At 36.9% G+C, this 27,684-nt stretch overlaps 1 protein-coding gene across 1 annotated transcript; it reads left to right on the top strand.

Moving 5' to 3' along the window:
* The first annotated feature begins 6,776 nt into the window (after positions 1 to 6,776).
* On the top strand, positions 6,777 to 25,008 carry LOC581092 (deleted in malignant brain tumors 1 protein). Its single transcript, XM_030977918.1, has 9 exons — positions 6,777 to 6,932; positions 13,678 to 13,762; positions 16,643 to 16,966; positions 18,045 to 18,366; positions 19,274 to 19,594; positions 20,748 to 21,074; positions 22,021 to 22,347; positions 23,319 to 23,633; positions 24,048 to 25,008. The coding sequence occupies exons 4-9, from the start codon at positions 18,108 to 18,110 to the stop codon at positions 24,203 to 24,205; spliced, it is 1,707 nt and encodes a 568-aa protein (XP_030833778.1). The 5' UTR covers positions 6,777 to 6,932; positions 13,678 to 13,762; positions 16,643 to 16,966; positions 18,045 to 18,107; the 3' UTR covers positions 24,206 to 25,008.
* Positions 25,009 to 27,684: the final 2,676 nt, after the last annotated feature.

Raw genomic sequence — 27,684 nt, forward strand, 5'->3', positions numbered from 1 at the left:
TCGTATTACCATTCTCGACTCTTAATTCTTCTATGAATTCAGTTTCCCCCCCCTTCCGCGCGAAGCGCGGAAGCTTTGACGTTTCATTTAAGGGGTTGGGGGGGGGGGTTAGTGAGCACTAGTTTATTTATTTTTTTGCTCCCGAAATTTGAAAATCGTGCCGGCCGATAATTCGCTCAGGCACTCCCCCCTCCCGTTTCATTAAAGCTTATCTACCATAGTTTACAGTAGGGATTAGACCGCCATCCAAGGTCACTGGACAGGTGGTTATCTCATCAACTCAGCTCTCAGTTAACATGAGAAAAAGAGGATCATGGGGTCCAATGGTCACCGATTATGCATTGTTTGTGATATAGAGGGCGCAAGTAGCTACAAGTAGTGCAGTGGCCTTTAAATCATTAGAGAAAGAAGATGATTCGTATTTACCATTCTCGACTCTTAATTCTTGTATAAATTCAGCCCCCTCCCCCCCCCCCCCCTCATGCGCGAAGCGCGGAAGGTTTGACGTTTGACTAAAGGGGTTAGGGGGAGGGGTTAGTGAGTACTAATTTATTCCGAAAACTCCCGAAAACTTGAAAATTGTGCCGGCCGATAATTCGCTTAGGCACCCCCCCCCCCCCTGGATCGACCACTGGTGTCCAACAATTTTTCACAAAATAACTAAAATTTATATTGTGCAAAATGTATGACTCCGGAGAGTCTTTGCATTTTAGAGTACCTAGATACCTAGTACCTGTTTACGAATCTATTCCACATGGTGTTTTAATTATTATGATAATCGGAAAGGTTTGATTGTCATGCACATAATCAAGTACCCAACGTAACCTGTTTACAATTCTACTATTCCAAACGGTGTGTTTATTGTAGCTTGTTTTATATGCTAAGGAGTATAATCAATCCATCGGAGTGAAAACATGATTGGAATTAGTACATACAATCCATGATTGTGCAAATCGATATCTGGGGCAGGCAACGTTCGGTCAGATTTTAGCTTTATATTCAAACAGCGTTTTGCGTAACTTTTTAAAGTTTTTTTAACAAAACAAAAAAACCTATAGACGCCCTTTATATATTTAAAATGTTGGTTTATTTTGCTGAGAGAATATAAACAAATTGTTGCTGAGACATGTTGAAGAAAAATGGTCTAATGGAAAAAGGAATATATTACACTTTTCTGCTTACTATTGGATACAGGGAGGGGAAGTCCACCCTGATATTAAGTAAGCTTCATTAACAATAACAATAATTTGGGTATTCTGTTGTACGCAGAAAAATCTAAATTTTGTATACTTTCATCAATATTCGACTTTAAACGCATTTGTTAAACGCAATTTGAGTCAATTTTGACCATCAAACTTTTGGGGCTCCCAACGCTTAAGAGGCTCAACACCAGGCGCGGATCCAGGATTCATAGGGGGGCCCAAATTTGAAAATATGCGAGCCAAATATCGGTACGTAATGGTGACCTGCAATGACGTAGTGGGGGTGCAGGAAGGGGTGATTTCCCCCTCCCGCGCAGAGAGCGGAAGCTTTTACGTTTCATTAAATCATTAGAGAAGACGATTCCTATTACCATTCTCGACTCTTAATTCTTGTCTGAATTCGGTCCCCCCCCCCCTCCTGCGCGATTTAATGAAACTTTTACGTTCCATTAAATCATTAGAGAAAGAAGACGATTCGTCTTACCATTCTCGACTCTTAATTTTTGTATGAATTAAGTCCCCCCCCCCCTTCCTGCGCAAAGCGCGGAAGCCTTGACGTTTCATCAAAATTATTAAAGAAAGAAGACGATTCGTTGTACCGTTCTCGACTCTCAATCCTTGTCTGAATTTCAAAAATGTTTTTGTCTGCTCCTTTTTCTTCCGACGTCCTCTTCATTTTCTCTCCAGGACCTCTCTTTCTTTTTGGCCGGTGTTTTTTTTTTTTTTTTTTTGGGGGGGGGGGGGCACCGCCCCCATGGCTACGCGTCTGCGGTCAGATGAACATATTTTGATACCTTGTCCGCTCCCGGAAACTCAGGGGATTAAGGCAATACATTACGGTCAAACAAGCATTCAGGGGCCCGCCTTTTAATAGGGCCCTGGTGGAGTCGAGGGTGCGGAAACCCCGGAATCTCAGGGGTTTTAGGCATTAAATTACCGTCATATCAGAATCCAGGGGTCCGCCTTAGGGCCCTAGCAGGGGTCCAGGGGGCAGATCTTCCGGAAGCTCAGGGGTTTTAGGCATTTGATTACGGTCAGATGAACATATTTTTATACCTTATTTGTGACACTGGCAGGACTCTGATTGGCGTGGGGTCCAGCGGGCGGAGCCCCCAGAAGCTCAAGGGTTTTAGGCACTGAATTACGGTCAGATGAATATCAGGGGGCCCGCCTTAGGGCCGTTGGTTGAGTCCAGGGGGCAGAGCCCCTGGAAGCCCAGGGGGTTAGGCGTTTAATTACGGTCAGATGAACATATGTTTTATACCTTATTTTGTTGTGACACTGGCAGTTAACTATTCTTTCTCTCTTGCTATTTTTCTTTCTATTTCTCTTTAATATACTTTGTCCAAAAAGTGTGTGTGTGGGGGGGGGGGGGGGGGGGGGAGGGAGCTGGAAGTTCCCGATCCCCGCCGTTCCGCGGGCCTGACATGTAGGCACCTTAAGAAGCATATTTCTTGCCTGGCTGTAAATTTAGGAATTTGTCGTTTACAACAAACGCATAAAATGTATAATTTACTAAAAAATGAGGAAAAATCTCGGAAAATTATGTCATTTCAACATTGTGCGTAAACCACCGTAACGATTATGGAATCAGAAATAAACCCCCTCCCCGATCAAGACACCAGTGCCCCCCCCCCCCTGATCTACACTTTGTTGGCGGAAAAATCGCAACTGATCTACCCTACATTTCTTCTTTCTCTTTTTCTTTCCCTTTCTCTCCACATTTCTTTTTTTTGCCCCGGAAATTGGAAAAATTACGTCGTCAGATATTTTGTTCAGTGGCTTGGGGGGAAGGAACATTTTTTTTCGAAATTTAAAACAAAAAAATTCCCCTTTTGTTTCCTTCTTTTTTTCTTTTTTTTTCTTTCTTTCCCCCCCCCTTTTCCCCCTTCTTTTGTACCCCTTTTTTTTCTTCCCTCCCCCCCCCTGGATCCGCCACTGACTGATAATTCACAATCGATGTTGGCAAATGTCCACCGATAGATATATTCTAATCTCCATTGCATTAAGTCCATCACACATATCATTTGAAGTAAATTCAAGATTAACATTTAATTGGTACGGGCTGGTACACAAATATATAATAAACATGCATGTTGTTTCTTGGTTAGTAATCATATAATCAATATATCTATTGCTAAAACGTTAATGTAATTGCAACAAGATCGGACAAATAGTCTATTGGTCAATAATTGCCAAAAGGAAAGTACAAATCACAAAATTGATGTGCATTGTCATAATTTGCTTAACAAATCATGATAGATGTATTTGTCTGTGAACACGTGTGAAGTAATCATTAAGCGCGCGTACCCTTTGTGACAATTTATTCGACCAATCAACCGCCTTAAGCGAAACCACGTGATGATACTTTCAACACCGAGCATAAAACTACACCATGTTACTTAACACCCAGTAAATCTGACCGGTGTTAAAAATAACACCAGTGGTTTCAAAATAATACCACTGGTGTCAAAAAAAAAATTCAACACCATGCTGGTGTAAGAATGTCTACACCCGGGTTTTTACAGTGTGGCTTGTTTGATGTTATTTTCAACTTTCATGGCAGATTGGTAAGTGGTAACACCTTAAAAGTAGTGGGGATGGGATCGAAACGCATATAGCTCCGTTTAGTCTCATTTCACAACGCCCCCTATCGTCAGAGTCAGCAGCATGACATGTTAGCCTTTGGAATTTTACCCCCAAAATCGTTAAAAATTCATTTTTTTGGTTTAAACGAAAAGCACATCCACCCCCGACGTACGTTGTCACTAGCTTTTTCATTGGAACCCTCATGTCCCATTGACTTTTGAAAGTTCACCCACCGTAATTTGATCAAAATAGGTTGCAAGCTCGCCATTGCCTATAATACACATGTGAAACAAGTCGAACTTTGGAATCAGATTGCCAAGCGATTTTAAGATTGTAGGTCAAGCACACGAATGATAAGAAGCATAAATTATCATAGATCACTTCTGCTTGGTTCATTATGTCCATTTCATTCAACCCCCACCGTAATTTTTCTATTTAGTAAAAGCAAACATTTTGCCGAGGTAAGCAAAAACATGAATATTCATGAACGGTCAGACAATACGGCCTTTTAGTACGTAACGTATAGTAAATGGGAATGGGCGATGATCCGTCCAGGAGGTAGAGGTCAGTGGTTTGTGCTGGCAATGTTCCAGCGAGCGAAAATGAGAAAACCGGAGCAATATGTTTGTAAAATAACACATTAATTACCAGAAAGTTATCATAACAATCATTTTGGCATGCTGGATTTAAAGATATCGCTCATTTGGCCCATAAAAATTACTTTCCAGAGTTTAGCAACATGTGCATCTTTCAAGAGAACTCACATATTTATGATGCAGAGTTACGAGGCTGTTTTCATGCGCTTAATTAAATTCTTTCTAGAACACAGACACGGCAAAGAAGTTACACTTACAAATGAACATTTCATGCAACAGATAACAAATGTAGTTTCCTGTATCAAGTTTGATAAAGGGAAACATACAGGCCTGGATAAGTTTAGAGATGCAGAACGACAACTTTCTGTGTCACTATGTATCTGTTTCACGAGCAATTTGTGCATCGAATGGGTTGCTATAATGAGGGAACCAAATCTGTAATATATAACTATTTTGATAAAAGATATAGTTCACAATATAAAATAATTAAGTCTACCTTCCATGTGCAACCAAATTCATGTATCACAATTGAATGTATGAATATTATATATACATCACCATTGAAACATTTCCGGGTGTTCATGGATTATGCCAATTTTATTGTCGTGGGATGGGTTTCATAGAACTTTATGCAATTGTTTAAAGAAAGACGTATTTTGGTCGATCAGGCAGATACCCAAGGGTTATCGCTAAAAGGTATGGAGCGATCATGTAGAGATGAAGCATAGGTGATAAAGAAGAAGTGTTTTAGCATGTAGATGATGATGTTCCCCTTCCCCAAAAAACTGGATGAAATTCTTTAAAAGGCGTTCACAGAAGTATACGTTGTGCATGGTATTTATTCATAAATGCCTTTATGTTGTTCCATCTCATTTCAGGAATTCAGAGCAAGTATTTATAACCTCTGGTGGATTCCATGTGGAATTGCAATCATCTCATGATTGGTCTGGAAACTTAGTTACTATTGATGAAAGGCAAAATCATCATCTAGTACATAACCACGAAGACTCTGATACCCAGATTGGCTTCATGCCTTAGAGTCTCAGTGCAGCAATATGAGGTTTTGAAGTTTATTAACAACAACAAAATGAATGTACATCATAAAACAAAGTATGCAAGGCAAAACAATAAAATACAAACTGTACATAATGTACAAAACATTGAATTACTGCAAAAGCTTAATGCTTACATAAAATACATTTATACAAAAGTTCAAGTTGTTGCTAAAAGAAGAAAAAATTAGCACAAGTGCTAGTCGACATCGGTTTTCTCTGTTCCCTATACAGTGCGTCCCAGAAAAAACGAAACCGAGAATTATCGATTGTTTATAATAACTTAATCACAGTTAAAATTAATAAATTACACATATTTTGGAAAGCTTAGATCCTCTGCTTTCATTTGATGCAACTCATAATGATGCATATTTCACGCATGAGTGATTAAAATGGATTTAAAGAGAGGAAACCAAAAAGTCATTTGGCGGACGGTATCTGAATTTCAAAGAGAAAATCACATTTCTAGAAAGGTGAGTTTCTGCCCTTTCATATGACACCTCAATCAGGAAAAAATAGCTAGGAATAACAAAGTTCTGTTTCTTTAAATTAGTGCTTGCATTTCCATAATTTTATTAAACGAATTCGTTTTCACTGGCTGTCTGTCGTAGCAACAAACGGAATTAACAAAAGACTTAACCCCGTTTCGTTGACAATCAGACGTAGACGAAATACTTAGTGCATGGCTGATTGTCAACGAAACGGAGTTTAATTCTTTTTTTCAATTCTGCTTCTTAATTACGGCAGGCAGCCAGTGAAAATGAACCGTCCTGTTTGATGTTTTCAATTAGTTACAGCCAGCCTTACTTTATTCTACATATATTCTCTTGTCATGTGTAAAATGTGCAGTGTTTTGTTTGTTACATATTTGTAAAACTGCAAAAGAAAAAGAAAATCAAACAGAAATAAATAAATCAAATCAAACCAAATCAAATTAACGTCAGTTGTAGGGGCGTGCACATTTCTCTCTTAATACCAGACCCAAGTACTGTCTCGTTGCCAATATCGGCTTGAAATTAATGCCAATCTAAATCATAAATTAAACAAACTACTCTAACAAAAAGCAGGACAACCATAGAAATAGACTTGTTCAAATAAAACAGAAATAAATAAATCAAATCAAAGCAAGAAGCAAGACGGATTGTGTGTGCCCTCATATTGACACAAGTAGATGGCTGCCACCGGAGCACGCGCGTCGTACAGTTTCCTGCGTTCTGATTGGTTAAAACCTTACATCCATCGAATCGATGTATGGTTGTATAGTTGTCACCAATATGGCAGGTTCCGTCCGCCATACGCGCGCGCTCTCATACCAAGCACTCGTGCGGAAGGCGATACCAATGATAAGCATCATCTTATCTTCTGGCGTTCAACAGGTTGGTTGTTCATTCCGGTGTATAGGTTAAAGCGAAGCACGGACTCAGATTTCTCATTTGTTTCAAAGATATAGTCAAATAGAAGACACTGGATTCACCGGACTCTTAGTGCATTAGGTAAGTTTATTCAGTTTCGTGATTGTATTTTCTTGATTATTGTCTCTGTCATTTTCAGGCTCTCTCCCTCTCTCTTAATTTCTCCGTTATCATTATTAGTATTTTTAAAGCATCTCTTTTCAGGACAAAAAACTTGAATCTTTTATTTTAAAATGTATTTTTTGATCTACATGTATCTAGAAGAGGGGAAGTCGTAGATTTGGATTTTTTTTTGAGCTGCATGTAGTTATTTCAGAGAGTTCCCCCACCCCAACCCCAAAAGAAAAGAAAAAAGACTACAAACTGATGATAACGAAAATTAATAAAAGAGAAAAACTCCTTATTATTATTATTTTTTCAGAGTTTTATCTCTTTATGAGTCGGAAATTAGTATTTCAAATGTGTGATCATATTATCATATGAAATGATTTTATTAATTTCGGAAGGTTACATATCTTTTTTATTCAAACTAATATGATGATGGTCAGTGGCGTACGCAGGATTTTTTCAAGGAGGGGGGGGGGGGATTAAAATCGGGCCAAAAAAATCGCAACGACTCAGCCAGCCGCTGAATAAGCGGGGGGTAATAGGACACTTTTTTGTTTGGGTCTAACAAAAAAAAAAATCGCAAGAAAAAAAAATTCAAAAGGGGGTGGGGGTTTTCCCAAAAAACATACAAAAAAAAACTCAAGGGGGTTTAACCCAAACCCCCACCCCCCACCCCCCCCCCCCCCCCTGCGTACGCGCCTGATGATGGTGAACAACATGATGGTGATGGTGATTATGATGATGATGATGATGATGATAATTTTACCCTGGCTTAGTCGAGCTACCGTGATCTGTACGGTAGGCCTACACGAGTATTCAAGGAATTTCTTTCCATCGGGTAACCATTCACCTCTCATGGGATGGGAGAAGCAAATTGAGATGAATGCCTTGTCACTGGAATGACAGTGCCGTGTGATCCTCTTACATACACACGATTGCCTATCATATACATTTTATCATTATATGTAATTAATATTATATTTATTCATTGCAACACTTTAAGCCTGAACAATTTACAATCGTTGTAGTCTCACGTGATCAAATTCATGTTACCTTGGCCACATAATAGCTTGGGAAATGACTAATTGAAAGATTTAATTACTGAATACTTGGAGACTGAATCGATACTATTTAAAATTGCAGCGCATTATTTATCCATTTACCTATTTGGTTATTAGACATTTTGAAAACGTGCGTATGAATAAATGCATGTCGCAGATATTTAGCCGTTTAAAAATTATCAAGCCGACAGAAAAAAAAAGAAAATAGTTTTCATATTTTCTTGAATAAACCCATAATTATTCTAGTATCACCCCTGATTCATTCCTCATTATGCCAATCTTCCAAATATTTGAGCAATATTGTAGGCTATGGCAGGGGCGGATCCAGGGGGACCGAGGGGGCCTTGCCCCCCCCCCCCCCAGAAAAGAGAGAGAGAAGGAAAAGAAGGGAAAGTGGAGAGAAAGGAAAGAAAGAAAAGGAAGAAGAAAAGAAAAAGGGGAAAAGGAGATGGGGGACGAAAGGGCCTTGCCCCTACCCCCCCCCCCCAAACAAAACAAAAACAAAAAAAAATTGAGAAGAAATGTAAGGAAAATAAAAGGAAGAAGAAAAGTAAAGACTGGGGATATTAGTTGCAGTTTTCCCGCCAACAATTTGTTGATCGGGGAGGGGGGAGTAGTTATAGCAGTGAGTATGGGGATTGTCATAGGGTTTGTACACGAATTTGTTCGTACTTATACTATTTCTAATTGACTCGTGTACGAAAGTTTTGAAAACGGACTTATAACACGCGTGTCTATAGGATTTTGACTTTTTGAATTTTACTTAGTGATTTTTCAATATGGACTTAATTTTTTTTTCAAGCAAAAATTGACTTACAACACGTGTTTCTTAAAGATCTTTAGGAATGTGTTACTTTTTGAATTTCGGATAGGTATTTTCTTTTTTTGAACTGACTTTTAACATGTGTGTCTATGGAATTTGCACCATATGCACCTGTCCTCAATAGTTTCAGGTGGTGGTTCAACACTCCTGAATGTCAGGTGTTATGAATGTTTGTGTTTGTAAAAAAAAAAAAACCTGTCTAAAGATCACGGTTGGAGATGATGAAACTTGCCCATTGAAAAATTTGGATTTTAAATTGTTATTTAACAAGTTTTTTGTGTGTGGAGAAATAAGTCCGCATGGACACCTGCTCATGCTAAATATGAATACAAATTCCATCATCGGTTAATATTAGTTCTTCAAACATGTAGAAATAGTACAGGTACATAACACCTGAAATTCAGGATTGTTTAACCACCACCTGTATGAAACTATTAAGGACGGGTGCATATGGTTAGGTACACTTGAAGCCACTCTCTTTTGTGTAGTGTCTAGCATCAGTTATTTGTTTCCTCATAAGCAGGCTGATGTTTACAAGCTTCATATCAATCATATGTAATGTTTTTGTAATACATCCATACACAATGATCTGGAAATTGAATTACTGACCTATATCTAAAACACGGTAGCTCCCCCCCCCCCCCCATAACTTCAAATCCAAAGTTTAAAAAAAGGAACATCAACTCTCCTGTATCTCCTTCGGGTCATGAAATGAACAGAACATGTACGGTTGTCAGTATCTTTTTTGTTTGTGTCCGATCTATTATAAAACCCAAGGATTCAAACTTTATAGAACCAAATTTACTCATTAAATCATCATTACAAATCTAGTATGAAGCAACGATATACATGTGTACAACACTGTAGGTGAATAATCCAATTAATTATATACATTTGTTTTTCAAGATATCTTGGAAATGATACATGTGGGCAATTTCACGGTAACGGAATTACATTTCAGAGAAATTTTGGCTCGATTTGTATATACTGTAAACAGGTGGTTAGACCTAGCTGATTATTTACTTTTGTAAACATTATTGTGTTATGCACCTGCTAGCAAATCAAAATCAAAAATATAAAAAAATTCTTCATTCGAAACACCCCAGGAAAAAAAAATGTGTCGGTAACGGAATTACGACACAAAAATTCGGTTATTTTTTCCCATTACTTTGAAAATAATTCTTCTGAAATCTGCAGCCCATTGGGGATGAAGTAATGCTAAAAAAGGTTGCTTGTATTGTTGACTGTCCCATATTAAGAGTTTTTGGGGTGAAGTTGTCATAGATTATCTATGCTGGATGGTTTTTTGAACAAAGGTAGCGGTAACGAAATTACACAAATGGTAACGGAAATACGTCTTCTGAAATAAGCTTGACATAAATAAATTCGTTAACTTTTACTAGTTGGGTAAAATAGTTGTTTTATTGTTTAAGGAGTTGCAATAATTGATTTTAACTACAAATCAATACATATGTGTACTTAATTTTAATTAATAATATTAATATTCTGAAATTTGCCTTAGTTATATAACATTGGTTGATTTTCCACACATGATCAAATGTCATCATCTCCAAAAGCGATCTTTAGACCTTAAGTGGGAGCGATCTTTACAACATCGTATTTTAGATTCACACAACTTTTGTTAAATTTCATACTTAAATTATTGTTATTCTTTCTAGAAGATGTCTGGAAATTGGACATCCGAGGACGAACAAGTTATACGGTTTATACAGAAAAACAATTCAAAGCAAGAAGAATGCGAACCAGTTAGTGACTTTTTCATCTTCAAAATAATGACTTTATGGTGATAACAAAAACTATGGAAATGAACTTGTGGTACAAATAAGGACGTATGACAATAATTAGGAATCTCGAAGGTACAAAGTCAACTCGATAGGTTAAATGCACGGTTAAACTACCTGATTATGCTGGAGGAAAGAATGGAAAATGAAGAAGAGGTAAGTCACATTTGCTTTATAGCAACAGGACTAAAGACATCAGGGGCGGATCCAGCCGGCGGCAGGATAGGGGGCCCAATTCGTGAGAAAAATTGTTAGCGGCGAAACATCCGGCCGATAATTCGCATAGTGGGGGAGGGGGTGGGGGGGGGGGGGGGTAGTGAGCACTAATTTATTTATTGTTTTGCTCCCGAAAATTTGAAAATCGTGGGGGCCGATAATTCGCTCAACCCCCCCCCCCCCCCCCCCCCCTGGATCCACCACGGATGTCCAACAATTTTTCACAAAATAACTAAAATTTCTATTGTGCAAAATGTATGACTCCGGAGAATCTTTGCATTTTAGAGTACCTAGATAATATGATTTGCATAATACTCTCATTACCTTAGCCTGCTTGTACACCCTTTCAATTAAATGGACTTGAATTTCTGTGTGCATTAACCTGTACAACTATAATTACTTTTACCTCTTTTATCTCTTATCTTTTATTTGGAAGAGGGCCTAAGAAGATTGTAAAACAAAGGTGTTTTAGTATTATTATAATCAGGAAGTTTTTATCGTTATGCACATAATCAAGAAACTAAGGTTACCTGTTTACGATTCTATTCCATATGGTGTTTTAATTATTATGATAATCAGAAAGGTTTAATTGCCGTGCACTAATCAGGTACCTATGGTTACCTGTTTACGATTCAATTCCATATGGTGTTTTAATTATTAAGATAATCAGAAAGGTTTGATTGTCATGCACAATGTTATAATCAAGAACCTAACGTATACCTGTTTACAATTCTACTATTCCAAACGGTGTGTTTGTTATAGCTTGTTTTACATGCTAAGGAGTATAATCAATCCATCGGAGTGAAAACATGATTGGAATTAGTACATACAATTCATGATTGTGCAAATCGATATCTGGGGCAGGCAACATTCGGTCAGAGTTTAGCTTTTTATTCAAACAACGTTTTGCGTACTTTTTAAAGTTTTGTTAATAAAAAAAACAACCTATAGACGCCCTTTATATATTTAAAATATTGGTTTATTTTGCTGAGAGAATATAAACAAATTGTTGCTGAGACATGTTGAAGAAAAATGGTCTAATGGAAAAAGGAATATATTACACTTTTCTGCTTATTATTGGATACAGGGAGGAAAAGTCCACCCTGATATTAAGTTAGCTTCATAAGAAGCAGAACAATAATTTGGGTATTCTGTTGTACGCAGAAAAATCTAAATTTTGTATTCTTTCATCAATATTCGATTTTAAAAGCATTTGTTTTGAAAATCCTCGCAGAAATATGTCTTAAATTAGATCCTCTTTCACATTATGATACAATTTGAGACAAATTTTACCATCAAACTTTTGAGGCTCCCAACGCTTAAGAGGCTCTACACCAGGCGCGGATCCAGGATTCCATAGGGGGGCCCAAATTTGAAATTATGCGAGCCAAATATCGGTATGTAATGGCGACCTGCATGGGTGGGGGGGGGGGGCGCAGGGAGGGGCGATTTCCACCTCCCTCCGCAAAGCGCCGAAGCTTTGACATTTCATTAAATTATTGGACAAAGAAGACGATTCGTTGTACCGTTCTCGAAAATAATCCTCGTCTGAATTCAGTTTACCCACCTCCCCCCCCCCCCCTCTCGCGCGAAGCGCCGAAGCCTTTACGTTTCATTAAATCATTAGAGAAAGAAACGATTTGTTGTACTGTTCTCGACTCTTAATCCTCGTTTGAATTCAGTTTCCCTCTCCTGCGCAGAGCGCGGAAGCCTTTACATTTCATTAAATCATTCGAGAAAGAAGACGATTCGTGGGGTCGAGGGGTCGAGGGTGCGGAAACTCCGGAATCTCAGGGGTTTTAGGCATTTGATTACGGTCAGATTAACATATTTTTTATACCTTATTTGTGACACTGGCAGGACACTGATTGGCGTGAGGTCCAGCGGCCGGAGCCCCCAGAAGCTCAGGGGTTTTACGCATTAAATTGCCGTCATATTAAGATCCAGGGGTCCGCCTTAGGGCCCTAGGCGGGGTCCAGGGGGCAGATCCCCCCGAAGCTCAGGGGTTTTGGGCATTTGATAACGGTCAGATGAACATATTTTTATACCTGATTTGTGACACTGGCAGGACACTGATTGGCGTGGGGCCAGCGGGCGGAGCCCCCAGTAGCTGAAGGAAAAAAAAGAAGAAGGAAAACAAAAGAAAGGAGAAAAAAAATAGGGGAAAAAAAAGGGGGGGGGGAAGATTTGTTTTGTTGAAAAAAAGTGTTCCATCCCCCAAGCCACTGAACGAAAAAGGGGGTTTATTTCTGATTCCATAACCGTTACGGTGGTTTATATACGTAATGCTTAAATGACATAATTTGCCGAGATTTTCCTCATTTTTTTGTAAATTATATATTTTTATGCGTTTGTTGTAAAATGTTCCTATATTTAGGAATGAGTTATGTGTTTTCTCGTTCTTGTATGTGATGTTAGAAGAACATCCTAGCAAGGAAATGTACCGTGAAATGTATGACTCTTCAGAGGCCCTGATAATATGATGACTGAGAAGTTTCTGAAAAGTATAAACCGCCGAACGTTCATGCCTCATATAGGTAGAAGTCCCATATATATATATATATATACGTATATATATATATTTTTTTCTTTGTTTGTGGGCGCATGTTCATGTGATTTTCAGCATGTTTAAGCCCAAACTTTGTCATTTTGATGATTCCCATGCTTATTCTAATCGCCAATTATTTGCGTGTGTATGTACATGTACCACAATCAACCTTTAAGAAGCATCTTCTACACAGCTCAATTTAACATTTAATCACGTAATCAGAACTCGATTTCATTTTAAAGAGAGGAATATTTTCCTATTTATACAGATCAAATCATCAACGATGTCTATCAAGTTTTGGGCCTACTTCGCTCTTGTCTTGGGAATCAGTGCTACACACATAAGCGGGCAAGGTAAGGCGTGTGTAGGGTAATGATATTCGTTTAAGCCCCACTGCACTACTTATAGCTACTTGCGCCCTCTATATATATATATATATATATATATATATATATATATATAAAACGATGTCTTATCAGTGCCTGTTGGTCCCCCAATTATCATCTTTTTCTATGTTAATTGAGAGCTGATTTGATGAGATAACCACCTGTCAGTGACCGTGCATAGAGGTCTAAACCCCCTGGCCAAACTAGTACAAATGGGCTTTAAACTTGCTTTAGCGTAAACATACTATATATTTCAATGAATTTACCAACTTTCGTTTCCCTTAAAATATAACTTATATTAAAACGAGTTTAAAAGGGCAATCCGACCCTCGTAATAAATTCTTTCATGTGAGATCAGAAAATAAGAAAAACACAAAAAAAAACACGTAATTTGCTATCAAAGCATTTTTCAAAATAATTTCTGATGGTAAAATTATGTTTATTGATAAACAAATCTTAAGAGATTTTTTTTTCCTGAAAAACGCTTTCTAATGTTTCACTCCAAAAGGCACTAAATCCAAAAATATTCGTCAGGTATATTTATGTTAAATGTAAAGTAATCATCGAACCTGGTTACTTACACCACATGTACGAAAATCGTGTAAGACGTGAAATTTAATTTGTTAGTGGAACGAATTAAGTGGTCTGTTATTTAGTCTGCACAACTGGATATGGGACGTATTGATGTTGCAGTATAGGCCTACATTGATGATCATGATGACGGTGATAGGGATGACGATGATCATAAGGATGATAGAAGAAAAATGTCATGTAGATTCATGATGTGAACGACATTCACCTTCCATAGGCATTACACGCAAATTAAGAAAATTCTGACATGTCGCGTTTATTGCAATTTTCACTATGATGACGTCATCAAAACGAAATATGATTTAAATTTTTTTGTGTCTCAGCTACAACTCATCAAAATTGGGAGGAAAAAAAAAAAATCAATATTCAAAGAGTTACAATCATTTTCCATAACCATGCATACGTCATAATATGCAAATTCGTATTTTGAGTTCAAAGGCCGGTATGATGATGTCATGATATACTTAAAGGCCAAATAAGACATGAAATCATATCTCCGACTCATACTCTATCTAAATATGAAGGGCGGTCTCCAGGTACGACCATGACGAACGTTGCGCGTGTGCGCGATTTTTTGACAAATGCTCAAAATATATGCATAATAAATTGAGAGACGATTGTGAGCATTTTAATATTTTGCCCGCGCACTAATGCGCGGACGTACGTGTACGCGCGCGTTTATTGACCTGGTATTGACCGGACGGATATTTAAGTAATATTGACTGCCTTCTGGGCAATACGACATATATCGCCCGAACCGAAGGTGAGGGTGATATAGGACAAGTCGTATTGCCCTGAATTAGGTAGTCAATATTACTATTATTAACCACATCAGACAACTAGTAGAGCAAACAAGAAACTCTTATTATATCTTATACTCTTAAATTGTGTAGGCTACACAGGGTTTCCTAGCATTAAAAGGTTCAAAAACATTGTCAAACCAGCACTGTGCATTCAGTGTTTAACAAATTTTCGATACACTGCAAAGAGTTTGCCTAGGGTGTGATTGTTACGTCACAATAGAGTTCGCGCAAAGTGCGCATTTTCCTATACGCGATGCGCGATGTAAAATACAACTGGCTCTATTGTCGCTCACTAGTTAAACACGCATTTTGCCATTGACTTTTCAGAGCCGGCTAAAATATTTGTTCATTGGTTTACTGTATAAACCATATTGACCGGCAAATTACACACACACATCCCATTGACTTTACTGAGCGGGCTAAAATATTTGTTCATTGGTTTACTGTATAACCATATTGACCGGCAAATTACACACAAAATCCCATTGAATTTTCTGAGCGGGCTAAAATATTGTAACTTTGTTGGCTTATCCATCAAACCTTGAGGGCAATAACATTTAAAAATTGACCTGCTCAGATGTCTGATACGGTTAATGATGGTTTTTATATACCTCACTTAAGAAATCCAGCCATCGGATTGGTCGCAATTGCATTCATAAACTTCAACTATTTCTGTAAAATTTCCAGTAACCATGGTTAAAACAGTTCTATAATCCCAGTAACCATGGTTATTGGGAAAATAGTTCAGTCTCCATGGTTACCCCATAGGTTTACATGTTAACAAATGGTCTGAGCGATCGAGGATACCGTACGTGTGCGAAGAATTGGTCAGTAATTTCAATACAATTGAATCTCGATCGATCTTACCGACAATTTTATCTTGCATTGTTGACATGAAGACGAAAATAAACTTCCAAAAACAAAAAAACAACATCTGCCGATAGATATTGATCTAAATTCGTGCCAATATGCATTGCAAAAGTAAAAGAAGGGCCTGTTTAATGGAGCAGCCGCGAAGCATCCACCACGCGAAGCCGTTTTCAATTCATTTTAATGTATATATAAGAAAAAAACTGCTATGTATGGTAACAGAGCGCGATAGCCGAGCGGTTTAAGGCGGTGGTTTTAGTTACATCACCTTTTGTACGCAAGAGATGGAATCCCATCTTCGACACAAGTTTTTTTTTTTCGGCATATAAAAGTATTAATGACTGCTTTAATATTCGAGAAATAGTTGTTTTTATACGCTCTCGGGAAGGTTACAATTGGGCTATTGCCCTCGGCACGCCTCGGGTAATAGCACAATTCTAACCTTCCCTTGAGCGTATAAAAACAACTATTTCTCTCAAAGCAATACTATATCATTGCTTTGACGCGGTATTCCAAAATGGTACGTTTCAATTTTCAAAATATAATATGGTCAAAAGTATTAGCATTTGATTTAATCTTTTAGTTTTACGTCTGGTTGATGGAAACAACGCAGCAGAGGGAAGGGTTGAAATCCGTAGTAGCTTAGTCTGGAAAACTGTCTGTGATAATGGATGGGATCTCAACGATGCCGGAGTTGTATGCCGTATGCGAGGATTCCAGGGGGCTTCTGCAGCTCCAGGATCAGCTCATTTTGGACAAGGCACTGGTGGCATTGCAGTAGCTGACGTTGACTGTACAGGAACTGAGGGAAAGATTTATTCCTGTAAATTATCTTTCGATACAGAAGAGTGTGGTCATTCTGAAGATGCCGGAGTAGTTTGCACTGCTCCAGCAGATCTAGAAGGAGGTAAATAATCGTTATCAGCTTACACCCACAGTTTTAAAGAAGGTTCCATGTCGTTTTACCAAAAGTACATTATTCTGCAAGTCTGTTACTATGTAGATCAGTGGCGTACGCAGGATTCTTTTTTCAAGGGGGGGGGGGGGTAGCGGACACTTTTTTTAAATTTTTGTGTATTGGCATTTGAAATTTAAAAAAAAATATATAAACAAATCAAAAGGGGGGGGGGGGGGGTCCCAAAAAGCTTATATATAACATGCACATAGGGTTAACCCCCCCCCCCCCCCCCTGCGTGTGTGCCTGATGTAGATTCGAAATGCCAAAGGTTCGTTTCTCTGAATGTTCATAATTTTGAAGTCTTGTAATTCCGAAAGTTATTAGGGTAACTATATTTTCGAAAATTCGTAAATTTCGAAAATGAGCTATAAACTATATTTCTTTTTTAGAATAATCTAACCTCGGATATACGAACTGTCTAAAAGAGCATTCAATATTGGATAAAATAAAACCCTATTTCATTTTCGAATTTACAAATCTTTGGAACTATGAACTCTTTTAAAAACCAAACTTCGAAAAAGAAACTTCCCCAAGTATGATCACGTGAAACTGCTTTACATATACGTGATTCACGTATATGTAAAGCAGTTTCCTTTCATCCCAAATCAGGATGCAAATGTACTTATACTTCATGTCAATTCAAATTTCAAAAATGACTTGTCAAACCAATCAAAAACGTATGTTATACATAGGCATTTAATGTTTTACGAAAAGCAGACCGATTATTGATACCGACATGACACAATTGAATTTAATATCATTTGTGAAATACATCTATTCTTTATCTTTTAAACAAGACAATCTTTTTATAATAGGGCAATAGTACCCCTAAGTCCGTTGGGAATATCTTTAACTTCCATTCCTGTGTCCAGTATGTCATTCATTTTCCCAAATGGTAAATAACTTTGGTTGTGATAGTCCCAGAATTGTCGTTTTCATTGCTTTGACGCGGTATTCCAAAATGTTACGTTTCATTTTTCAAAATGTAGAATAGTCATAAGTATTAACATTTGATTTAATCTTTTAGCTGTACGTCTGGTTGGTGGAAACAACAACGCAGAGGGAACTGTTGAAATCCAGTATCAAGGACATGAACTGGGGAACTATCTGTAATTATTTATGGGATATCAACGATGCCCATGTTGTCTGCCGCATGCTAGGATTCCAGGAGGCTTCTGAAGCTTCAGGAGATTCTTATTTCGGAGGAGGCACTGGTTCCATTCATCTATCTGGCGTTACCTGTACAGGAGATGAACATACTATCTTTGAGTGTGGACACGCTGGTTTCGGAATTTCCTTTTGTAGCAGTCATTCTCAAGATGCCGGAGTAGTTTGCATTGCTGAAGGAGGTAAAAAGTCGTTATCAGCTTACCTCCAAAGTTTTAAAAAAAGATTCCTTGTCGTTTTACCAAAAGTACATAATTCCGCCACTTTGTTTCTGTGGATTCGTAATGCCCAAAGGTTCGTTTCTCTGAAGGTTCATCATTTTCGAAAATTCGTAATTCCGAAAATGAGCTATAACCCTTTTTTGCTTGAGAAAGTTTGAACTTTCGGTTTAATAAACTATATTTCTCTTTCAGAATATTGTAACCTCGGTTATAAGATCTGTCAAAATGTGCATCCAATATTGGAGAAAATAAACCCTATTTCATTTTTGAAATGATGAATCCCATGATTTGAAATATTCCTGTTTCCAATTTACAAATCTTTGGAATTATGAACTTTTGTAAAAACCAAACTTCGAAAAAGAAATGTCCCCAAGTATGACCACATATATGTACAGCAGGTTCCTTTCATCCTAAATCATGATCCAATTGTATTTATACTTCATGTCAATTAAATCTTAAACTGGCTTATCAAACCAATCAAAACGTATATTGTACATTGACCTATCATTTTTTTCCACGAAAAGCAGACCGAGTATAAATACCGACACGTCACAATTGCATATTTAATATGATTTGTGAAATATATCTATTTTATATCTCATAAACAAGACAATCTTATAATAAGAGGGCAATAGTTATCCTAAGTCCTTTGCAGGGAATATTTATAACTTCCATTCGTGTGTCCAGTATGTTATTCATTTTCCCAAATATTATTTTGTTCAAAAACAACGGAGGAAGTGGTTCCGCAGGTTGTGATAGTCCCAGAATTGTCGTTTTCATTGCTTTGACGCGGTATTCCAAAATGTTACGTTTCATTTTTCAAAATGTAGAATAGTCATAAGTATTAACATTTGATTTAATCTTTTAGATGTACGTCTTGCTGGTGGTAACAACGCAGCAGAGGGAAGGGTTGAAATCCTGCTTGAAGAATGGGGAACTATATGTAATACTAGATGGGGTATCGACGATGCCAATGTTGTCTGCCGCATGTTAGGATTCGAGGAGGCTTGTAAAGCACGACCAGCTCGATTCGGAGAAGGCTCTGGTCTTATTAAAATAGATGACGTTGGTTGTACAGGAGCTGAGAACCATATCCGTGATTGTACACACTCTGATACCCCCTATGCAAACGGGTGTGATCATTCTAAAGATGCTGGAGTAGTTTGCGATGCTCCCATAAATACAGGAGGTAAATAGTCGTTATCAGCTTACACACAAAGATAACAAAAAAGGTTCCATGTCGTTTTACCAAAAGTACATAATTTCGCAAGTTTGTTACTTTGTAGATTCGTAATGCTAAAGGCTCGGTTCTCTGAAGGTTCATAATTTTGAAGTCTTGTAATTCCGAAAGTTAAATAGGGTAATTATATTTTCGAAAATTCGTAATTCCGAAAATGAGATATAACCCTTTTTTGCTTGAGAAAGTTTGAACTTTCGGTATAATAAACTAAATTTCTTTTTTTTCTTCAGAATAATGTAACCTTGGTTATACGAACTGTCTAAAAGCGCTTCCAATATTGGAAAAATAAACCCTATTTCATTTTTGAAATGATGAATCCCATGATTTGAAATATTCGTGTTTCCAATTTACAAGTCTTTGGAATTATGAACTTTTGTAAAAAACCAAACTTCGAAAAAGGAACTTCCCCAAGTATGACCACGTATATGTGCAGCAGATTCCTTTCATCCCAAATCAGATCCAATTGTATTTATACTTCATGTCAATTTAAATCTTAAACTGGCTTATCAAACCAATCAAAACGTATATTGTACATAGACCTATCATTTTTTTCAAAAGCAGACCGATCATGAATACCGACATATATATAATGGTTTATTTATTCAAAAATCACATTGCAGCCCAAAGGCTGAATTGCACGATTTTTTACAAATCTTTGACATAAAAACAGATTATAATAAACATTGTAAAAAGCATTACACAAAATAATAACTGCATTCAAGATTAAAAACGCAATAATATTCAACTCATATTCTTTTACATTTTAAACTGAAATTGCATATTTAATATCATTTGTGAAATAAATCTATTCTTTATCTTATAACCAAGACAATCTAATAATAAGAGGGCAATAGTGCTCCTAAGTCCTTTGCTGGGAATATTTATAATTTCCATTCGTGTGTCCAGTATGTTATTTATTTTCCCAAATGGTACATAACTCTATTATTGTGTTAAAAAACAACGGAGCAAGTTTTTTCTGCAGGTTGTGATAGACCCATAATTGTCGTTATCATTGGTTTGACGCGGTATTCCAAAATGTTACGTTTCAATTTTTCAAAATATAGAATGGTCATAAGTATTAGCATTTGATTGAATCTTTTAGCTTTACGTCTGGTTGGTGGAAACAACGCAGCAGAGGGAAGGGTTGAAATCCAGGATTGCGGCGACTGGTTCACTATCTGTGATAATGAATGGGATATCAACGATGCCACTGTTGTCTGCCGCATGCTAGGATTCAAGGGGGCTGCTGGAGCTCCAAGATCAGCTCGATTCGGAGAAGGCTCTGGTTATTTTAAAATAGATGCCGTTGGTTGTACAGGAGCTGAGCACGATATCCTTGATTGTACACACTCTGATACCCCATATTCAAACGGATGTGATGATCCTCAAGTTGCCGGAGTAGTTTGCATTGCTCCAGGAAGTACAGGAGGTAAATAGTCGTTATCAGCTTACCCACAAAGATAACAAAAAAGGTTCCATGTCGTTTTACCAAAAGTACATAATTTCGCAAATTTGTTACTTTGTGGATTCGTAATGCTAAAGGCTCGGTTCTCTGAAGGTTCATAATCTTGAAGTCTTGTAATTCCGAAATTAAATTAGGGTAATTATATTTTAGAAAATTCGTAATTCCGAAAATGAGCTATAACCCTTTTTTTGCTTGAGAAAGTTTGAACTTTCGGTATAATAAACTTTATTTCTTTTTTTTCAGAATAATGTAACCTCGGTTATACGAACTGTCTAAAAGCGCTTCCAATATTGGAAAAATAAACCATATTTCACTTTTGAAATGATGAACCCCCTGATTTGAAATATTCGTGTTTCGAATTTTCATATCTTTGGAATTATAAACTTTTGTAAAAACCAAACTTCGAAAAAGAAATGTCCCCAAGTATGACCACGATTATGTAAAGCAGATTCATTTAATCCTAATTCAGGATCCAATTGTATTTATACTTCATGACTTTAAATCTAAAACATGGCTCATCAAACCAATCAAAAACGTATATTGTACATAGACCTATACTTTTGTCACGAAAAGCAGGCCGATCATGAATACCGACATGTCACAATTGCATATTTAATATCATTTGTGAAATATATCTTTTCTTTATCTCATAAACAAGACAATCTCATAATAAGAGGGCAATAGTGCTCCTAAGTCCTTTGTTGGGAATATTTATAACTTCCATTCGTGCGTCCAGTATGTTATTCATTTTCCCAAATTGTACAAAAACAACGGAGGAAGTTTTCCCGCAGGTTGTGATAGACCCAGAATTGTCGTTGTCATTGTTTTTATGCGGTATTCCAAAATGTTACGTTTCACTTTTCAAAATATAAAATGGTCATAAGTATTAGCATTTGATTCAATCTTTTAGCTGTACGTCTGGCTGGTGGAAACAACGCAGCAGAAGGAAGGGTTGAAATCCAGTATGACGGAGTCTGGCGCACTATCTGTAATGATGGATGGGATATCAACGATGCCAATGTTGTCTGCCGCATGCAAGGATTCCAGGAGGCTTCCGGAACTCTAGGAGAATCTTATTTCGGACAAGGCACTGGTCCTATTCTTCTACCCTATTCTGTCCTATTCTTCTGTACAGGAACTGAACTGACTATCTTTGAGTGTGCATACGCTAAATTCGGTGACTCGTGTAATGGTGAAGGTGCCGGAGTAGTTTGCGTTGCTCCAGCAGGTACAGGAGGTAAATAATCGTTATCAGCTTTCCTCAAAGTTTGAAAATGGTTCCATGTAGTTTTACAAACAGTACGTAATTCCGCAAGTTTGTTACTGTGTAGATTCGTAATGCCAAAGGTTCGTTTCTCTGAATTTTCATAATTTTGAAGTCTTGTAATTCCGAGAGTTAAATAGGGTAACTATATTTTCGAAAGTTCGTAGTTCCAAAAATGAGCTACAATCCTTTAATTTATTGCTTAAGAAATGTCGAACTTTTGGTACAATAAATTATATTTCTTTTTCAGAATAGTGTAACCTCGGATATACGAACTGTTTAAAAGAGCATTCAATGTTGGAAAAAATAAACCCTATTTCATTTTCGAAATGATGAATCCCCTGATTCGAAATATTCGTGTTTCGAATTTACAAATCTTTGGAATTATGAACTCTTTTAAAAACCAAACTTCGAAAAAGAAACTTCCCCAAGTATGACCACGTATATGTACGGCAGGTTCCTTTCATCCCAAATCAGGATCCAATTATTGTACTTATACTTCATGTCGATGTAAAAATGTTAAAAATGGCTTATCAAACCAATCAAAAACGAATATTGCACATAGACCTATCATTTTTCACGAAAAGCAGACCTATTGTTGATACCGACATGACACAATTGCATATTTAATAGCATCTGTAAAATACATTTATTCTTTATCTTATAAACAAGAACATTTCATGATTAGAGGGCAATAGTAATCCTAAGTCCTTTGTTGGGAATATTTATAACTTCCATTCATGTGTCCAGTATGTTAGTCATTTTCCCAAATGGTACATAACTCCATTATGTTGTTAAAAAACAACGGAGGAAGTTTTTCCGCAGGTTGTGATAGACCCATAATTGTCGTTATCATTGCTTTGACGCGGTATTCCAAAATGTTACGTTTCATTTTTCAAAATATAGAATGGTCATGAGTATTAGCATTTGATTTAATCTTTTAGCTGTACGTCTGGTTGGTGGAAACAACGCAGCAGAGGGAAGGGTTGAAATCCAGTTTAACGGAGACTGGGGAACTATCTGTGATGATGACTGGGATATCAACGATGCCAATGTTGTCTGCCGCATGCTAGGATTCCAGGAGGCTTCAGGAGAAGCTTATTTCGGAGAAGGCACTGATCCCATTCAACTATCTCGCCTTGCCTGTACAGGAGATGAAGAAACTATTTTTGAGTGTGGACACGCTGGTTTCGGTGTTCACTCTTGTGATCATTCTAAAGATGCCGGAGTAGTTTGCACTGCTCCAGCAAGTACAGGAGGTAAATAGTCGTGATCAGGTTTACCCCAAAGTTTAAAAATTGATCCATGCCGTGTTTACCAAAAGTACATAATTCCGCAAGTTTGTTACTTTGTAGATTCGTAATGCCAAAGGTTCGTTTCTCTGAAGGTTCATAATTTGGAAGTCTTGTAATCCGAAAGCTAAATAGGGTAACTATATTTTCGAAAATTCCGAAAATGAGCCATAAACCAAACATAGTAGTGTAGTAAACTCGGCAATTTGTTTGTCATAATCATTCAATACGTTATGTTTGTTAGAAGAAAATACAATTCCTCTCGCGCTTATTAACATGAATAAGTGAAGCCAAGTATCATTTAATTTTCACACATACATTACACGTGGACAAACAGAAGATCCCAGACTTATGTTGTATCATTTTTTCTCTATTCCTCAGAGTCAGACAGCTCGTCCTCAGAGGAGTCTGAGAGCTCGTCCTCAGAGGAGTCTGACAGCTCGTCCTCAGAGGAGTCTGACAGCTCGTCTTCAGAGGAGTCTGACAGCTCGTCCTCAGAGGAGTCTGCCGAAAACGCTGCCTCAGCGGAGTCTGCCTAAAGCGCTGCCTCAGCGGAGTCTGCTTCTTCCAATGAGAGAAGATAGATAAAGTCCGGCTTTGGGCGTTCTCTGGTGACGTTTAAGCGATGATTTATGATTCAAATTCAACAGATTACAAATAGATGTTAACAACTCTTTGTTTTTCACTCTCATAATATCCATGTTCTATACTTTAATTATGGACGTGTACTTTTCTCTATCGTTCCCTAGGTTAATTTTACTATTTCAAGTGAAAAAACACATATATGGCATAAAAAAAGTTGGTCTTGTATTCAATTAAAGCTGGAAATGGGTCACTATCCAAGGCTTTTGTATTAAAGACATAGTTCAGATCATACTTTCTTCCCGATTAGCACTCAAGGCACACAGGTGAGTGTGTCGATCAGCGCTCCTGGTAAATTAAAGGTTATTCAATATGATTGTTGACATAATTCTATTTATATGTAAACAGATAATGACATATATCACTAATAATTTAATTGTAAAATTATTTTATTATTCAAATTAAACAGTTAAAATGTGTGAAATCACAATTTGCAGTGCCTTCTTTGTTAACAATGGATTTTTCTTATACAAATAATTACAGTGCATAATTTGTAATGTTTTTTTTTTTAATTCTAGACAGATTTCTCTTTACATGTAATCAAAAGACTACATGATCGACTGCTTTCCGAATCAAATCATATTCGGTTAGAGTGTATTTTGTGTTTTTGGTAAGCACAGACATTCAAAATTAATAGTGTTGCAGAATGTTTTCTGCTTTCCTCTTCTTTTCCCCTTTTTACTTTCTTTTTTTTTGAAAATTGTACCTTCTTTATAATATAATCGTCATTATTTCCATCATTGATCTGTTTTTAATTTTTTTTCTGCGTCTACAAATTTGTGAATCATAATCATGATTAAATCGAAGCTCAAAACCACATGTTCATTTCCTCAGTGTATCTTCGTTTACATTTTATTTGAATTAGGCCTAATTGCTGCATTTTGACAACGATAAAGCCTTTGAAGAGAAGGTTGAGTTCTGGAAAGAGGTGAAAAATAACTTGTGAGCGTTATCATTGTATTATAATGCAAGTGTGGAAGAACATCAGATAAAAAAATGTTCCCTGCAAAGCATGGCTCTTCAAATGCCTTAATATTCTAAATATGGCATGAAACATCATACAAATCGGGACAGATTTTTATGCCACATGTTCGTGTAGTCCCATATACACTGTTCTGTGTACAGTGCTTGTAACTTTTCAAAGACTGGGCCAAATTTATCATTATTTTGATAATTCCAGAACCTTGCAGGACACATCAATACTTAGCCCACATCCCCCTCCCCCCTAAACAAAAAAAAAACATGTTTAGCGTCCTGTTTTTTTGAAAAATAGGAAGGAGGAGGCCCACTTTTTTTCCTTCAAAATGGCCGCTCGGTATATTTTCCCTGACAGTCGGGCTATTTTTCAAGATGGCCGCCGACATTTTTTTTTTTTTTTTTTTTAAATCAGAAATACATCAATTTTAGCAGTGTTTTTTATGTGTTTTTTTCTTTAAAAAAATAAAAATTCAAAACAAAAATAATAGGAGGCGGCCCCCAACAAGGGAGCGGGCGGGGACGCTAAACATGTATATTTTTTGTAATTGCCTTATATGCTAGGTGATCAACCTTTTCTGATTGATTCCACAACGTTTCTTTCAAAACGCAATCGCATGACTAGAACTCAACGTTATCTTTAAAGGGATCCGGTAACTTTGTCTTAGATTCTTTGAAAAAAATCCTTCATTTAGCTCATGTTGCAATGATAATTATAAACCTTTGGGTCAGTCAGGAACCCCATGACTTTTACAAGCCGATCGCCTGTCTAATTATCAAGATATTTATGATTAAAATCGAAATCAAATTTTGCGTTTGCCAAACGGTTGTCATAACACTACAGTCTATTGGAGAATATGGTAAAACCGGGCACTCAAAGGTTTTTACTTTTTTGAGGCACTTAATTCTTGATCATTTTGAAGCGCAATTTGTTTAGGGCTTCAATATGACACCATATCACAGACACTGATAACACGTAGGGCTGTGCATCTCAGATTTAACATTGTTAAACGATCCCTTTAAAGCGCACTATACCATATTGCTCCGGTTGTCTCATTTTCGCTCGCTGGACGTATATAGCAGACGACAATCGGTGGATTAGACGACACTTGGTAGTGAATTTGTATGTGAGATTGCTTTGCTAAATATAAAATACAAGAACATTTTCCATATCTTTAAACTATCATTGATTTCTGATAATTAAACAGTTATTAAAATAAACCTACCAAACTACATAATACAATTAAATACTTGACTTACAGTAGGGGAGTTTGATGTGGTGCACAAATGCACCCCTCTGTAAATAATCGAAAAGTCCATGGTGATCATGAATATTCATGTTTTTGCTTACCTTGGCAAAATGTTTGCTTTTACTAAATAGAAAAATTACGGTGGGGGTTGGATGAAATGGACATAATGAACCAAGCAGACGTGATCTATGATAATTCATGCTTCTAATCCTTCGTGTGCTTGACCAATAATCTTACAATCGGTCGGCTAAACTGAGTCCAAAGTTCAACTTGTTTCACATGTGTATTATAGGCAATGGCGAGCTTGCAACCTATTTTGATCAAATTACGGTGGGTGAACTTTCAAAAGTCAATGGGACATGAGGGTTCCAATGGCAGAGCTAGTGAGACCGTACGTCGGGGTGGATGTGCTTTTCGTTTAAAACAAAAAAATAATTTTTAAACGATTTTTTTTTTTTTTTTTTTTTTTTTTGGGGGGGGGGGGGGTAAAAATTCAATAGGCTAACATGTTAGGCTGCTGACTCTGACGATAGGGGCGTTGTCAAATGAGACTAAACGGAGCTATATGGCTCTGACTGCTATCTGGTTTTGGGAAAATGTACAATCGCATTTGATATGAACAATAACAAATGTAAAATCTAAATGACAGACGTTCTGAATAATCATATGATTAATAGATTTTAAATTTCAAAAGAATTTCATGCTTCCTTGGAGGAGGAATAGCTAAATCCTCGTGACGTCAGACTAGAAGTGCGATGATATGAAAATGATTTCTAACTAAAATGTTAAAGTTAAACGCCCCAAATGTTTTGTTACTATTAATCATTTCATTATTTAGAACTTTAATCGGGAAAGAATATTTGTTTTGATTTCTTTTTCTAATATAATTGCTATATTTCTTTGAAAAATCGGATCGTAGGATTATCGTGTAGTGCGATGAACCAAGTACTTTACATCCATGGTTTATATAAATAAAAACAGCAAGACAGTGCATTAATATGATATCGACCGCAAATCTACTTTGATAAGAAAATATTTTTCATAAGATTTTAGATTTTATTTATTTTATAAAATAAATTTGAAACATTTTATCTTTTCTTCAGATACATGATTTTATCTTTATGAGAATACGATTTATTATGAAAATGATT

The sequence above is a fragment of the Strongylocentrotus purpuratus genome, unplaced genomic scaffold (genome assembly GCF_000002235.5).
Source record: "Strongylocentrotus purpuratus isolate Spur 01 unplaced genomic scaffold, Spur_5.0 spur5_scaffold_1, whole genome shotgun sequence".
Lineage (NCBI taxonomy): Eukaryota > Metazoa > Echinodermata > Echinoidea > Camarodonta > Strongylocentrotidae > Strongylocentrotus > Strongylocentrotus purpuratus.